Consider the following 17,027-nt stretch of genomic DNA (forward strand, 5'->3'; position numbering starts at 1 on the left):
GAGAGAATCTACAGGAATGAATGCCCTCTAAGTTTCCAGTCACAATTGTACTTAAATACATGAAATGTAAACATATTAATTAAATTCTAAGTTAATCAAATCCCCTAAAACATTTTAAATTGAGATTTAATTCACATCCCATACAAATAACCCTTTTAAGCTGCACAATTCAGTGGCATTTAGTATGTTCACAATCTTGTGCAATCGTCCCCAGTATCAAATTCCAAAATATCTTCATTATTCCAAGAAGAAACCCTGCACGTATTGGCAGTCACCCCTATTCCCCCTCGCCCGGCCCCTGGCAACTACCAATCTACTTTCTGTCTCTATGGATCTGCCTCTTCTAGACCCCCTAGAAGTTGGTACAAAACAAGTACAGCGGATTATACCGCAACTATCGCACACTGTAAAGCATTTTTGACGTAAAAGATGGAGATGTGGCATCTCCTCTAAAACATCTGCAAACGCTGGATCAATAATGAGATCCTAAAGGACTCAGGCTTCCTTATTCTACTATGAACCATTGAGAAAGCGTCTGTATAAGTGAGCTCATGTGTGTGAGTTTATGTGTGAGTGTGCTTTTTTTTAGTGTGGCTAATCCTCTTAGAGATGTTTTTGCTCTGTCAGTTAGGTTGAAAAGAAACTTGGTGAGGACCATCTCTGCCGCCTTCAAGCCAATGGCCAGTGAGCTGAATGGTCCACTTTTACCAAATTCCCTCTCCCAGCTCTCCATCTGGAAGATCAAGAATGGGCCTAATCGGCACTTTGTAGGGTCAGATGAGAGTCATGCCAAGGTCAAAATGCTCCTCTCACACAATTTCAAGCAAACTGATGACCTACTTTGTGGGGCAGAACTACATCTCATGGGAACAAATTCTGGGTAGCTAGCCTATTTCTACCACAAATGTGGGGAGCCTTTGTGTTAATCTCTGGTACATTCAAGAGAAGACTTCACAGAGGAGGAAGAATCTAAGCTAGATCTTGAAGGAGAAATTGGAGGTCTGCAGGCAGACGTGCATTAAAATGTAAACAAAATGAATTGGAAATCATTTTCGCTCATTCTTACGCTTCTCTGAAATTTGGGGGGATAAATATCTAAAAATAACAACACAACAGGAACCAACTACGACCATGAAGCCTTACTCAATATATTATCTTAAATAACTGACTAGAAACCATTCTGGGTTTCTAGCTTCCAAGATCCTTTGGAATTTAGGATGTCTGGAAGCCCTATTTAGCCAAGGTGGGTTACTCTGCAAAAGTCTTTTTTGATATAAGCGCCTTTGAAGATACCACCTGGAGAAAGCAAATAAAAGTGGCTGTCTTAGCAGTAAGCTGTTGGCTGTCAACACCTTGCTTCTGAATCTCTCCTTGGTGCTTACAGGGTCGTCCTTTGAACGCATTCCTGTTCTCCCAGGCAGAGCGAGTGGATGGAATTCCAAGTTAAATGCTCCTGCTGTCTGACCAGTAGGTGGCAGTACCGAACAACGTGAAACTCGTTCCCCCTTCACCCTGCACGTCTCTCCCATCCGGGCCCAGGTTTCAGCCCTACCTTTGGGGCCCCAAACCCACTCGTGCTGGGAGTGGCCAGAAGCAAATACAACGGAACAGGCTTGCGTTTCCAAGTACATTCCCCAGAGGATTTTTTATTTCCACCACAAGCTCTGGACCCAACACGTGTCTCCTGGAGGGGCCTTACCTCATTGGAATGTGTCCTGTTCTGGTGCTTGGCGCGATCAGAGGCATTCGAGAAAGCCTTGTTGCAACCTTCGTGCTCACAGACGTACGGTTTCTCTCCAGTGTGAGATCTCAAGTGTGTTTTCAAGTTTTCGAGTCTCGAGTAGGCCTTTGTGCAACCTTCAAACTGAGGAGGAAACAGGTAAATCTGGATGATCCCACACGATGACGGCTGATGTATCCCACTCGCTCCGCGTGGATGAAAGACAGGGACGTTTGGGGGACTTCCCTGGTGGCGCAGTGGTTAAGAGTCCGCCTGCCGATGCAGGGGACATGGGTTCGAGCCCCGGTCCGGGAAGATCCCACATGCCGTGGAGCAACTAAGCCCGTGCGCCACAACGACTGAGCCTGCGCTCTAGAGTCCGCGAGCCACAACTACTGAAGCCTGCGCGCCTAGAGCCCGTGCTCCGCAGCAAGAGAAGCCACCGCGATGAGAAGCCCGCGCACTGCAACGAAGAGTAGCCCCCAGAGAGTAGCCCCTGCTCGCCACAACTAGAGAAAGCCTGCGCGCAGCAACGAAGGGCCAACGCGGCCAAAAATTAATTAATTAATTAATTAAAAAAAAAAGACGGGGACGTTTGGAGGGTTGGCGGCTTTTCAAAACCAGTGAACAAAAGTCCAGTAAACTCTGCCTTTACTGGGATTCAGATGGGGCTCAGGGCCGTTCGAGAGAAAGCGTTTTCAGGGCTAAGTAAAAATCCTGGACTTTTTTTTTTTTTTTTTTAAAGGCCACTCAATGTGGACAATGGGTTTCATTATCTGCTCAGGGATCTCCTTGAATTCCCACTGATTTCAGATTCAGCACAAAGTTCATTAATATGGCTTTGTGTGCCTACAAAGGCAGGGAATTTGATCCTGTTTGTAAAGGGCCTTTAAGATGTAAAGTACCAGGGCTGAGCCTTGCCTGGCGGGCACCTCAGTGAAAGAAGCCTTAGCCTTGCGGGAATCCCAACCCTTCATAGGTCTGTACTGGGCCATGGGGACAGACGAGGAGGGCGAGGAAAAACTCTAAAGCCATTAAGGGTTATAGTTTTAAAAAGTCAACTTAAGTTTTTCAAGTCGAAACTGGCCCCTCTCCGTGCTCCCCAAGGCTCTGGTGTGACAGGCACTGGTGCTGGGTCAGGTCCAGTGGCCCGATGCTCACTCGCAGTGCCAGACGGCACGTCCCCACTGCCACCTGCCTGCCTGCCACTCTGCAGAGCTGGGCTGTCTGACTCAGTTGCTGTTAGCCACGTGGGGCTATCTAAATTTAAAATTTTAAGTTAAAATTTAAAAATCAGTTCTGTGGTTGCTCTAGTCACATCTCAAATGCACATGTGTCTCATGGCCACCGTGTTGGACGGGGCGGGTCTAGATCAATTCCTTCCAGCATCCCCCAAAGCTGTCAGCATCCTTTCTCCATGTCTCACCTCCCCTCCGTTTTGGAAACCCCTCTCAAGACCCCAGGCGTTTATCACAAACAGCACTCCAACCCTCTTCTCCCACCACTCATCACCTCGCACGGCCCCTGGAGTACAAGGAAGGGCCCACAGGTGCAGGACTCCCCTAAGTGGACAGCTGGTCCCCGCCCCTTCGGTACTCACAGTGCATTTGTGAGGCTTCTCCCCCGTGTGCCTGCGCATGTGCACTACCAACATGTACTGGGCTTTGAAGGGTTTCTGTTCTCTCGAGCAATCTAGCCACCGGCACACGAACTCCTTCTTTTCTCCATGGATATGGTCGTTATTTATATGCTGGAGTTTGGAAAAAGAAAGACAGAAATAAAATGGAAATGTCCTACTCTTTTCTGAAGGCAAAAGAACGGAGTGCCCCAGATCCTCCAACCTTAAGTCCTAAAGACTCCACGGTACCTTTACTACACTGCAAACCTTTAGTATATACCTTTACTATATTGAGGATGTTTCTTAAGTAAATTTGCTCTTACTGACTGTGGAGGGATACTTCCTAACTTGTAGGAGTGACCCAGTTTGCAAGAAGCCTGGTGTCCCAGAAAAAGTCCATCAAGGACATCAGAAGAGCAGAAACGGGGTGAGACACCCACGTCCTCTCTGGGCCTCCGTTATCTTTCATCGGCCAAGTCGGGGTCAAGGTGAACTGACCACAGAGGTGACTTCCAGCTCTCACTCCCTCCAGGCCTTGGGTAGCACCTTGGGTTAGTGCTATGGCTCAAGACTGCAGAAAGGGCACACACACACACACACACACACACACACACACACACACACACACAGTCTGTAACAAGGACCAAGAAAAACCAAAGCACTTTTTCAAACGACACTTTAGTTCCAATTAGTGGGCTCACCCCTTTGATAAGAATCACAGAGAAATGTCCTTGATGCTGAAGATGAAAGCCAGGTGATGGTCAACAAAACGCTTAGTGTCTGAGGGTCTTTGCTGTCCTCATACACAAAATAAAGGAATGGATTCCCGAGTTTCTAAGGTTCTTCCCCGCTCTAGAATTCTGTTAATTGGGTTTTTAAAATGAAGACGAATTCCCCCGAATTCCAATTCAAAGTTTTAGGATCATTTTTTGATAGAGTTCCTTGGATTCATACATCAAATGTCCTACAACTGGGAGACACGTGAAATCTACAGCAGCGCCAGAGGAACAGGTGGTTCTTAATCTGGACCAAATTCAAGTCTACTCCAGGAAGATGAGTCTATGATTTTAATGTCCAGTCACGGATGACGGAGGCAGTGCGTGCCCTAGGTTGATACCGTTGTTTTCATTCTCTGGTCACTCTATACTTTATTTGCCTTAATTCAAGGCCTTTGTGAGTCCTTTCTCCCACATACGTGGAAACACATCACTAAAAAATGTGTGCAATGAGAGAAACCTCCTCTGGGTTCCCTGAGCCCCGTAACAGTGACATGACGTTTAATTACTTTCCTGCGTAGGCTCTGGTTCCTAACTGAGTGGTCTCTGGGGAGCTGGTGGTAAAATTCCACCATCACTCGACCTTTCTCAGTTATTCCACTAGGCAGCTGGCTGCCGCAGGGGAAAAAAAAAAAAAAGCAGTCTGTTGTGCTGTTTGGGGAGTTTAAAACTGGATGCGGGCAGAGAAAAGCAATTGCTGTGTACTCTCCTCTCCTAGAACAGCTCTCAGAAAGCCCGAGAAACAGGGGAGAGTGGGTGACACAGCCCAGGGCGCAGGCAGACAACTAGGACTCTTTCAGGAGCTCTGAACACAACGAGGAAACCACACAGAATCACTCAGGTTCACGACCGCATCCCAACCCCTGGCAGACAGATGTGTGTTTCTTATAGAAAGCCAACTGCCTCAGTATGAGTGTTTCTTAAACGTGATGCTGGGAATAAGTTCATCTGTATCACTTTTCTAGGTTCCACATATAAGTGATATTATACAATATTTGTTTTTCTCTTTCTGACTTACTTCACTCTGTCCGACAGCCTAGAGACACAGACATAGAGAACAAACATGGATACCAAGGGGGGAAGGGGGGGTGGGATGAATTGGGAGATTGGGACTGACACACATACACTACTATATATAAAATAGATAACTGATGAGAACCTACTGTATAGCACAGGGAACTCTACTCAATGCTCTGTGGTGACCTAAATGGGAAGGAGATCCAAAAAAAGAGGGGATCTATGTATACGTATAGCTGACTCACTTTGCTGTACAGCAGAAACTAACACAACATTGTAAAGCAACTCTACTCCAATAAAAATTTTTTAAAAACGTGGTGCAGGGGCACATACGTGGATGAAGAGAACAGATGTGCCGGCCAGGGGACAACACGCCATCTCTAAATTTATGCTTCGAGAACATGTCTGCATCTGTTCACATCACCCAGGATTGTCCCAGGTGGGTGCTGGAGCCCAGTCTTTAAGCCCACATGATACAGAGAGGTTCTATGAATTCTCCTTTCCAGGGAAAGCAATGAATGATCACACAAGTCCACTCCATACAAATTGCTCTTGGTTCCGTTTTTTTCCAAGTTATTAGGCATCAAGCTTCCTGGATGAAGAGGCATGAAAAGAAAATGAAGGAAGGAAGGGGGGGAGCGAAGGAGGATGGGAAAAAGGAGGCAGGCAAAGTTAAAACTGGAAAACGGTCTGAGAATCTGGGCTGAACCTGCTCCTTGAGTCGCGATCTTCGGTTTCATATTCTCAGCAACCGACAGTGGCCCGGGTACTTGGCGGGTCCTCCGTAAATATCTGTCGGACTGATCGGCTCATGTGAGAGACTGAACTTTCTCTGGACCAGAGAAATTATACTTGATGCTTTTGCCTAGCTTACTTCAAATGCATTTCATCCAGTATCCGTACAGTAAGGTATTAATGCAGGTGTTCTATTACTTTAAAATAAGATACCATCAAGAATTCAAAAGGACTTGAACGATTCGAATGATAGCCCAGTGAGAACCCCGTCTTGCCGGGGAGAATAAAACAAATACTCAGCGACTGCCGACATTTCATTCATCGCCCACATATGGACACGTATGTACTGGGTACCACTCCGCACCAGGCCCTGTGCTGGGGAATCAGACAGACCTGAGTCCTGCCCTGAGGAAATTACAGGGCAGGGACACGGAATTACTGGAGAGACACGGAATTACTGGAGGGGCACGGATAATGGCTTAAAGGACTATAGTACAATTATAGTTGTGATCAGCGTTTTGAAGGGAAATAAGAGAGTTTTAGAAAAACAATGAACAGGAGGTCCCAAATCCGTGGGGAACACCAGAGACCAGGGTTGGCTTCTCCAATGAAGCAGCGTTTAAAGTAGGACCTGAAGGATGAGTGGAGACTCGGCAGGTGTGCAGGTAAGGGTGTGGGTGGGGAGAAAGATGGACGGAAGCCCCTGGAGGAGGACAGAATTTAGTGCCTTTGAGGAACAGGGTGAGGAACACGCAGGGCAGGTAAGGATGGGCCAGGCTGAGGCAGGAGGCTTCCAGCACTGCCAGTGCTTGGTGTAGTACGAAGGCACGAGTTTCCAGGGGTCCAGTGGATACCAGTGAGGTAGCCAAGATTGGGCCCACCTAAAATGCAGAGTGCTGGGTCAGGTGTCCAGCAGGGAGACTGTAGGATAGACCCCTGCATAGAACTCAAGTGCACCCCACCAGAAAGCCAGCACTTGGACGCCTGCCCCAAGCGACCTGGAGTCACTCAGGGGAACGGGGATGACCGACACGGAAGCACCACCAGCAGCTAGGGAAGCAATGGACCCTGTCTCTTGCCTTCCCCATCATGCTGAAGGGAGCCAGACTCTAGGAGGAGAGGGAAGAGGTCCCCTCCTGGATGGGTGGTGTGGCAGGGGAAGAAGAAACAGCCTGCCAGCCCCCTAGAGCTGTGAGCCTGGCTGGTATGTGGAGGGGAGGCTCTGAGTGGAGAGCAGGTTAGAGGTTTAAATCGGATGGGACTTTAGTAACCAAAAGTGGCTGAGATGTTGTAGAAGCTGCCGACCAGGGTGTTGAGGTACCTGCCACCGAGCTGGGAGGGGAGAGCTGACAACAGGCTGGTGAGGCCAGTGACTGCAAAGCGCAAACCATTTCAGATTAATACCTGGCCAAGCTGCATCGGCCTTGGCCTCTGGGACAATATCTGAAAATCCCAGTGGCGGGAATCCAGTGCCCATCAGTAAACACAGCACCCCGTCTTGTCTCCGTGTGGGGAGGGACAGGCAAGCTTCTCGGGACCGTGGAAGCAATGTCACTTTCAGAAAGGTTAGCACCTTGGGAATTTTCCCTTTCTGCCCCGTAGAGGAGACCTAAGGCCTGTCTAATATGCTTTTGTAATTTTCTGAAACCGCTCTTGAGGGCCAACTTGGATTGAGATTCCAAGTTATTTTTCTTTAAATGAGATTCTATGACCTCAGCCAGCAGGGAACAGGTCCACCTTCCTTGTCTTTAGGGTCCAAATACTGAGCACAGACATAATCAATTACTTCAAAGAAACACAGAAATCTTTCTGTTTATTTAGGTTATTTATTTATTCATGAAAATATTTACTTTATATTGGGGTAGAGCTGATTGACAATGCTGTGTGAGTTTCAGGTGTACAGCAAAGTGATTCAGTTATATACATACATGTATCTATTCTTTTTCAAATTCTTTTCCCATTTAGGTTATTACAGAATGTTGAGCAGAGTTCCCTGTGCTATACAGTAGGTCCTTGCTGGTTATCTATTTGAAATATAGTAAGTAGTGTGTATATGTCATTTTGCACCTTTGAGCTTAAAACATTTCCCGAAGCTAGATTTCAGGTGAAATTTAAAATTCTAAGAAATCATAGATTTTACACGTCCAGATGTCCTAAATATTTACTCTGCTAAAAAAGCTGCTTTGGCCTCTGCAGTGGGGTACTCATGGAGGGCTCCTCTTAGGGCAGATCTTATAAAACATGAGCTCGGAGATGTGGGGGTGGGTGCATTGGAAGATGCCCCCCAGACCAAGTTGTGATAAGCTGTGTACCTTTGGACAATTCACCTATTCGGGCCTTAATTTTTCTCGTCTGTAAAATGAGCGTGATGAACTCCATCAGATGTCCACAAACTTTTTCTGTAAAAAGCCAGAGAGTAAATATTTCAGGCCTTTGCAGGCCAAAACGTTTCTGTTGGGGCAGCTCTCATCTGCTGCTGGATCAGGAGAGCAGCATAGACAGCACACGGTGCAGCTGTTTGTTTATGGAGGCTGAAAAGTTCACATATCCTGGGGTATCCGTTACATTTTTTTTTCTAATTATTTAGAACTATAAGAATCATTCTTAGCTCATGGGCTGCACAAACACAAGCAGTAGCTAGATTTGGCCTGTGGGCCATTCATTCGCTCTCCCTGAACGAGATGACTTCAAAGTTTCCTTTCTGGGCTAACAGAGCCCTTGACAGTCTCGGTCAGGCTGGCTCTGAAGCCTGAGGAAGTAAAATTAGAAGGAGGTATGTTTCAGCGCCAGAGCAAAGAGAAGGCGGAAAAAAAGGAATAAAAGTCAGGGTCCTGGGATAACACGAGGGGAGGGAGATAGACAGATGTCCCCCTCTGCATCATGGTCCTGGGACTGGATGGAAAAAGCACCCCTTCTTTGCTCACCAAAACCCTAGGTAGTTAAGAAGAGTCGTACGCAGCGAATTCTTAACACTCAACAAACAGGTCGAGCCCCTGGGACGCCGGCCTGAAATTTGATGGGCCTGTGTTTATTTGTGGTTTCACTGAAAATTTGCCTTCCTGGCAGTGAAAAGGTTAATCAAATATATAAATAATTTAATTGGAAGGAAAATAATGCATGATTAAATTCCAAACTAATCCAGCACAAAGACATGCAATTTGCCAGAGGCCTGAGCGCCAGAAAGAGATAGATGGTGTAAATTACGGCGGTGGATGCCAACCCTCTCCGCGGGGCCAGTCCGGACGCTCCCTGTCTGAATAAACAGGACGAAGATGCCGGGACCAGGCACCCCCAGAAAGGCTGAATCCAGACTCTGAGCTTTCCAATGAAATGGGATTGTAAGCATTTGCCCCAGGAAACTGATGGCTGATGAAACAAATAAAGCAAATAAAACATCTCAGGAGCCCATAGCCAACCAACCAAGCTGGTATTTGGCCATCGTGATCATGTTTGTAGCAAGATGAGCTAAGACCCAGGATTCCTGTCTCTTGCACTCCCCATGGAGCTTTGGGGGCAGGGAGAAAGGTGGGGGGAATCACTCCAGTTGGCCTGGCCATTGGGGAAGTGGAAGGGACATCTTTGTTTTCAGGGCTTCTCTCTGGGAAGCCCAGCCCGTTGGCGTCAACCTCGGAGGCTGCAATGGTGCAGGAGGGAAACTGAAGCTTTTCTTTTACCAGCAGCAAAATGGAAGCCCACGGTGATTTCACTGGGCTGATCAGGGTCCTTTCTTCTTGTTTCTTATTGCACTCTGAGTTCAGAGCTGACAGTTCGTCCTCAGTCTATTCCTAACCCTTCAGAGGAAACACACACATGCTGTCCATCTATCCCGAATGTTCACTGCTCCCCAAATAAAGCTGCTATTCAAGCAGTTTGTGAACCCTGGAAGCACACTTCTGCTTCCTTTTCTAGCTCCCTCTCCTTTGGCCTGATTCCCCACCGACTCCCACCCAGAAAGCATCGTCCTGTGGATGGGCGAGCATCCTCCATTCCAAGCGACTTCCTCGGAGAAGAGGCTACAGCGTGGCTCAAAGGTGTGTGTGGAAGGTTTGCACCTCCCCGTTCACACTCTGCCGGGCTAAGGTTAATCAGCAAACACCTTGCTGTTGCTTGCGATTCATTCTCTAAAGAAGCCAGGCTCCTTAACGTCAGGAAGGTAAATTCCTTCCACTGTTGTAATGAAAATATTACGGTTAAACACACCTAAACACAGCGAAGGCAGGATATGTAAAGCTTCACACTCAAACGTCACCCTCATTTCCGCACAGCGAAGGCAGGATATGTAAAGCTTCACACTCAAACGTCACCCTCATTTCCATACGGCTCCCCCGGGCATATACATTACACACCGGTCTTTCTGTCAGTATTTAGTGTTTCTCAAATAACACGGAACTTTTTCACCAACTTAAAAGAGTTGCTACAAGGTTAAGTTGCCAAGATTTTCACAGCACAAGGTACACGTAAAAGCAGAGAGTTACGGTCTATAGAAAAATAACGTTCAGGTAAATATGATCTCTCTCCGCACACAAATGTCATTTAACAGAACTTGATCGTTTGAAACGTCTCGGGATTGGCTCAGGAAGTATGTTAAGAAAGGCTTCTAGTTTGGCGTGGGATGGGGTAGCAACAGGTAAACAATTTTAAGGAAGCTCAATTTTCAACTGCTTTCCTGATTTTATAATATCAATCTATGACTAGCTCTTGACCTGGTAGCCCAGAGATTTTTCTGCAAAGGAGAGAGAGGGAAAAACAATTTAGAATCAAGTACATTCAGACTGATTCAAGGGAGGGGTTGAAATGCTTTGCCTAAAAGAAAACTGTCTCCAAGAATCCCTCAAAACTTTCCATCTGAAAGGTGGCATACACCTTCTTGTTTTGTGTATTTTTTTTTTTTTAAGTTGAGAGAGTAAGTGGCAGAGCTAGGACTAGAACCCACGTGTTTTTATTATTATTATTATTTATTTATTTATTTTTAGAAGATGTTGGGGGTAGGAGTTTATTCATCAATTAATTTATTTTTGCTGTGTTGGGTCTTCGTTTCTGTGCGAGGGCCCTCTCCAGCCGTGGCAAGCGGGGGCCATCCCCCGTAGCGGCGCGTGGGCCTCCCACTATCGCGGCCCCTCCTGCCGCGGAGCACAGGCTCCAGACGCGCAGGCCCAGCAGTTGTGGCTCATGGGCCCAGCCGCTCCGTGGCATGTGGGATTCCCCCTAGACCAGGGCTCGAACCGCGTCCCCCACACTAGCAGGCAGACTCCCAACCACTGCGCCACCAGGGAAGCCGTGTTTTGTGTATTCTTTGACACACGTAACATTTGCAGGAGTTTTACAACTGTCATGACATGGATTTTATTAGGGAGAACCTGTGAAAGGATTCCTTAAGGCTTTACTAGGCAGAAGTGAAAAAAGCAGGAATCAGAGACTACCAGGGCTGAAACAGGCCTTTTATCTCAATATGCACTTTAATTTTAGATAAATAAAATAATTTAAATGGTTTCAGTGGCACTCATCATTCTTCCTGGCAGAGTATTTAAAAAGCTATAATTGTTTGCTGTGGGAGAGATCTTCATGAAGACCTCACAAAATGACTGTTTCAGTTCACACTGGCTAATAAAAATACCCAAGTATCTTTCAGTTTTTTGATCTAAGTATAAAATTATACAGAAAAACGTCAAAAGGACTCAAGAGTTTGGGTACAGAACTGCCCTCTCTTCCTAAAAGTAGAATTTTTTCCTATTTCTGATCTGTGAATATTAGAAATTAGGGTGATATAAAAATTAAAATGTGTTTCTTGGTTGAGAAGAAATAAATATATGTGCTTCTTCGTTAACAAGGAGTCCCCCTGACAGTTATTAAAATCTTGTTTCTATCTATAAATTTGTAATGATATTATTTTATTTTACGGGTAAGAAAGGCAGTGTTCTTTAAAAAAGTTAATGTCTGGACAAAGCGCTTTGCAGTGTTGAATTTAGAGAATGGAAACCAACTTTCAAGTTGTAAAAATGAGTAGAAAGATGGAGAAAATGAAACTATGTGCAGAGTTGTAAACAAAACAAAATGAAAACATCGTACGCTAATAGGTAAATTCATATGTACGTTCAAGGAATTTAATGCAAAGTAGCACATGAGGGAAAAACTGGTATTTTCCTAATGCATGCTATATGCTAAGATTCACTAAATGCTCGTGGAAAATTCGAGCACGGGTAATTCAGAATCTCTACGTTTTTACTTTTGTTGTTACACTGAATTAGAAAATAACTAGGTATAAATGGATAATCTGTGACATAATCTATCTAAGCTGATACCCCCTCCCCCATAAGAAGTGCATGTGTTACTGGTTCAAACTTAATATTAAGCCAGTATATTAATTAATGATTAAAATGATCTAATATTAAGGAGATTTCAGTTTTTGAGAAGAATGTTTATAAAGAAAAATGTATATATTATTGATTCATGTTATTGATTTCACTTAGGTAAAAAGAAAACATTCTCATTCTTGAAAATGGATTAAGGGTCTCCAATTCCTTGTGAGAACCGACGCGCTCTTTCTCTTACAATTCTGCTCTCTGAATTCTAAGTTATTTTCCTAAAACATGGATGTAATTCTCTTTTGAGAGGGTTCTCTTACAGTTTAATAAGGTGGCTTTTGTTGAAGAAGGACTCAGAATTTCTTTTCTTGGAAGAGCTGAGAATCCCATTGAGATTTTAAATAGAGATGTAATGTGGTTTCATCACACCCTCCAAGCTTCTAAGACTCTGTTTACATCATTTCTCAAGTTACCGGGCACATTTAATTATTTATCTTCTTCTTCTAAATATCAACTTTTGTTTCGGCCCAAAAGGCAATAAAAACACAAACTCTCCCTAAGCAAATTGATTGGGGGGCCTGGTTAAAAAAAAAAAAAAAAAAGAAGAATCCAAAGAGTGAAGCAGGTAAGGATTGAGTAGTACCCGTTCTAGAAATAATAAGAATACTACTCATTCCAGACAGGCAAGACAATTTCAACTGTGTAATCATGGAATGAAATAATTTGGAAAACCAGTCTCTCCAAAAGCATCTTCTATTTCATCTCTTTGCAATGAACAAATCCACCAAACAGTGAGTGTCAAGCTTTCTGACCAAAAGTGTAGCTCCAAAACAGAAGAGGCCGGAATCTCTGGCAAAGGCCCCACCTTCTGTTCCTCAACCACCTCCTAGGCTGAGAAGAATGGCAGGGACAAGGGATCCAGGGAAGGTGGTCCTCTCCCAAGGACCAAATGAAATCAGTCATTCACATGTAGGAGTCATTTCTAAGAGTCCCCTGTATCTGGAAAGCACTACCATCCATGGCAACGGCCTTTATTGCCAAGCAAAAGATTTCAGAAGCCGAACTGTGTCCTAGAGCATTGAAATCCTTCCACCTTGTGGGCTTGGATTTCTGCCACAGACAGAAAGGAGGGTTAATGGGTGGTGTCTCCGTGTACTAAGAATTCCAACTAGTATCTGCATAGTAGTTACACTCTGCAACTTACTGTCACAATAATTCTTCTGTTATAAAACTTTGAAAGGTAGGTTAGATAGGTACAATCATATAATTACAACAGCACATCTTGCACTTTTAAGTGAGAAGCTTAATGTTTTCTCACACACACACACACACACACACACACACACACACACACACTCCGTGACTAGCTGTAAGAAGAAGGAAGACTCATTTTTTTTTAAAGTCTCCCTGAATGCAAAGGTAGATACAAACTCTTCCTGTTTGTGATATAAAATATTAAGAGTACCATTATCTAGAGGCATACAAAGTATCAGCCTTTAATTACCTCTTAATTTTTATGTATGTATGTATGTATGTATGTATTTTCTGATCCAATTTCTTTTTAAAATTTTTTTACTGAAGTATAGTTGATTTACAATGTTGTGTCAGTTTCAGGTGTACAGCAAAGTGATTCAGTTACACATGTATACATCTATTATTTCTCAGATTCTTTTTGCTTATAGGTTATAACAAACTATTGGGTACAGTTGCCAACTTTTAAATTTTTATGATCGCAGCAATCACCAGGAACCTGAATATCCAGGCATTGCTCTTTGTAAAGAGCCTAAACATACAGTGTGATTATGAGAAAATTCAAAACTCCAGAAAAAATAAAGGTGAATTAAAGATGCGATTTGACTTTGACTCTTCACTACCCTTATAAAAGCAACCGTGTTCCCTCCACTCAAGTCTGATTCTGAACATTCCAGCAATCAGCCCCTGAGCCGGCATCCTGTTTTGTTCATTTCGATGTCATAATTTTAATGGCTAGAATCTTTGTGAAAGTAATAACAAATGCAATAAAACGTATTTGGATTTCAAATCTATTTTTAGTATCTGGAGAAGAGTCGAGTATCTTTTGTTTTAATGAAATCCTTTGAAGATATGGGATAGAAAAGTTATTCTGGGTCCAGCCCAGTCCAAACGACGTCCCTGGCCATGACCCTACCTGAAGGTCTTCTGCCCATCACCTTGCAAAGGAAGAATCCTCCTGCGTGAAAAGTGGCAGGAGAGTTCCTCGGCCATCAGAAAAAGATTCGGTGTGCGTGTGTGTGCAAAGAAGGCAGTGGTGACTGTTGATGGTACAAACACAGGCAAATCTCAAGAACTATTGGAAGAAACGAAGGAGGCAGGCAACCAGGCAAAATTATCCATTTGGAAATCTGCCCACAGTCCTGCTGGGCTGACTCATTCATTCACTATTAACTCAATGCTTATTTATGATATGACAGTTACCGCGCTAGACGCTGAACAGCCAAGACTGAATAAGACACGTCCACTGGCTCTTGTCCAAGACTGGCTGTCAGAACGCAGAAAGGAATACTGCTTAAAAATTAGCTTTCACATCATGGACACCTTTGCAATTAAGTAAGCCACCCAGAAGAATGCACGAGTCCCCACATCATAGAAAACTAGCAGGCCCGTTGCCCAGAGCTTTTCCAGGCCTGTCTTACCAAAGCAAAATAAAAAGGAAACCCCTAGACCTCTCAGCTTTAGCAAGCTTTCAACATGTAGAGCAATTTACCATTTTTCAATCAACTCTTAACTTATTCACATGCTACCCTCCATGAGGCGGGGTGAATGGCTTTAAGCTGCAGACCCCAGGCAACAAAAAGAAGGTTTAAGCAGGGCAGTGATCAGATTCGTGTTTAGAAAAGGTAACTCTAGTAGGTGTCATAGAGGACCTGGACAGCAAACCCATTTAGGGAGCTGCTCTAATTACCCAAGAGAGATCTGTGGCCTTGAACTGAGGGCAGAGGCCATGAGGATGGCGGGAAGGGGCTCCATTTGAAAGACCCTTGGAATAATGTGTGCAGGGTGAATTAGAGAGAGGTATAATAGGTGGTACCAAAGTTTCTAGCTTGAAAGATTCTGAGATAATAACTGGCATGGGAGGTCAAACAGATTTGAGAGATTCTGTTCCTGTTTGAGACATGACATGTTGGAAGTGCTTCCAGGACATCTCCGATAGAGAAGACAAGTCTAAACATAAAGATTTAAGAAACAAAGAAAGGTTGTAGCTGAAGAACGAGGGCAGCTCCCTTCCCTACCCCATATTGTCTTTGGTGACCCCAATACCCAGAATTTTAAGGATTTCACAAAGCCCAGTTTGAAAATCCCTGACCGACGGAGACTGTACAGAGGATGAAGGAGGACAGCAATTAGAAAGGATGGGACACCAGTGTTGAAGAGATAGGGAAACAAAAAAGGAAATAAAGGAGAAAACAAAGGAGATAGAACAAAATGGCGGCGACTGGGGCACATCGACCGTGTTGGGTGGATTTGGAAGACTCCTGGGCAGATGTTGACAGATGAGTTAAAGCAGTAAAAGCTGTTTTCTTCCAGAGGCAGCTTCTCAGTTCCAGTAAGTCTGGACAGATCAGATAGGAAAGAGAAAATGTCTAGGAACATGTGGAGAGCGTGAACTTAAGAAGGGAAACCACTGGCTCATTTGTCATTCCCAGGCTGGAAGGGGCTAGAGAATGGTTGATAGAAGTCGGCAGTCCTCCTTTTTTAAGCTATTTGCTGTTTTGAACCCTTTTTGTTTTCCCCAAGGCTGTCTATAAAATTCAGTTCTGTGTAACAGCATTCATCAAGGAGATAGGCAGAGCTGAAGAAGTAAAGACCACCGGCATCTTGCAGTCCTGTGCACAGAGTGCAGGAAACGGAGCATCAGTGGGGACCGAGTGCCCAGCAAGATAGGAGATGGAATGAGAGGGAATCCAAGACCACCTAGACCATGCAGGGTGGGGGAGACCGGACAGAACGTGGACGGAAGTGCAGAGCCAATGCCTTAAAGGAAAATGCCACTTCAGAGGCTGGACAACCTGGCCGGAAAGGCAGCTTGGAGACACCTGGGTTACATCTAGGATGGGGCCACTAATTCAAGATTATTTTACCTCCTTCAAGTCTTCTTGGAATGCTGCTTCCCTCATGAGACTGACCACCCCATTTATAACACAACCTCCTCCCCCCTGAACTGTCCACCCCACTTTTCCTGCTGCTCTATCCCCCCCCTTATCACCCCTAAATACTATAATTTACATACAGAGATTGTGTATGATTTATTGTCTGCCTTCCCACAAGAATGTCAATTCCACACAGGCAGAGATTTTTATTGATTTTGTTCAGTGATGTTTCCCAAGTGCCTGGAACTGTGCCCAGCATATAGTAAATGCTCAATTAATATTTGTTGGAGGAATGCATTATTGGAAATACCACGTTTAGAACTGATGCGGTCCCAGGCGTCAATATACTCCCAACCTCTTAGGTTTGTGCTTTAAGAACCAGAAGCCACAGGAAACAGAAGCAATTTCCTGTGATTCCTCTACTCCCAACAATCGGATAAATCTCAGCATCTTATATGCCTTTAGGGTCCACCAAGCAAAGCCCCCTTTTATATTTCAATTGTAAATTGAGATTTTGAACTAGTAATGACATAATTCAAAGTTATCTTAGTTGGTTCCTGTTCATTATTAAAGAAAAGGAATTCTAAGCTTTATTTTTGCCCACCATGACAATGTTGACGTAACTTTGGGGTAAAGGCTCTAACATTTAAGTGGTAATCCTAACTTTCAATGTTATGTTCCACTGTTTGTAGAAAGCAAATAATCTTATGTTTTCCCATAGGTTTCTTTTGA

At 44.5% G+C, this 17,027-nt stretch overlaps 1 protein-coding gene across 2 annotated transcripts in view; it reads right to left on the reverse strand.

The window, feature by feature from the left end:
• Positions 1-17,027, reverse strand: part of GLI3 (GLI family zinc finger 3) — a 286,648-nt gene that overhangs the window by 14,843 nt on the left and 254,778 nt on the right. For both annotated transcript variants that reach the window (XM_030871185.2, XM_060304841.1), the window contains 2 exons: positions 3,321-3,470; positions 1,700-1,864 (listed from right to left, as the gene is read on the reverse strand). In XM_030871185.2, coding sequence (XP_030727045.2) covers positions 1,700-1,864; positions 3,321-3,470 — 315 coding nt within the window. The remainder of the gene's footprint in view (positions 1-1,699; positions 1,865-3,320; positions 3,471-17,027) is intronic.

Source organism: Globicephala melas, chromosome 9 (genome assembly GCF_963455315.2).
Source record: "Globicephala melas chromosome 9, mGloMel1.2, whole genome shotgun sequence".
Lineage (NCBI taxonomy): Eukaryota > Metazoa > Chordata > Mammalia > Artiodactyla > Delphinidae > Globicephala > Globicephala melas.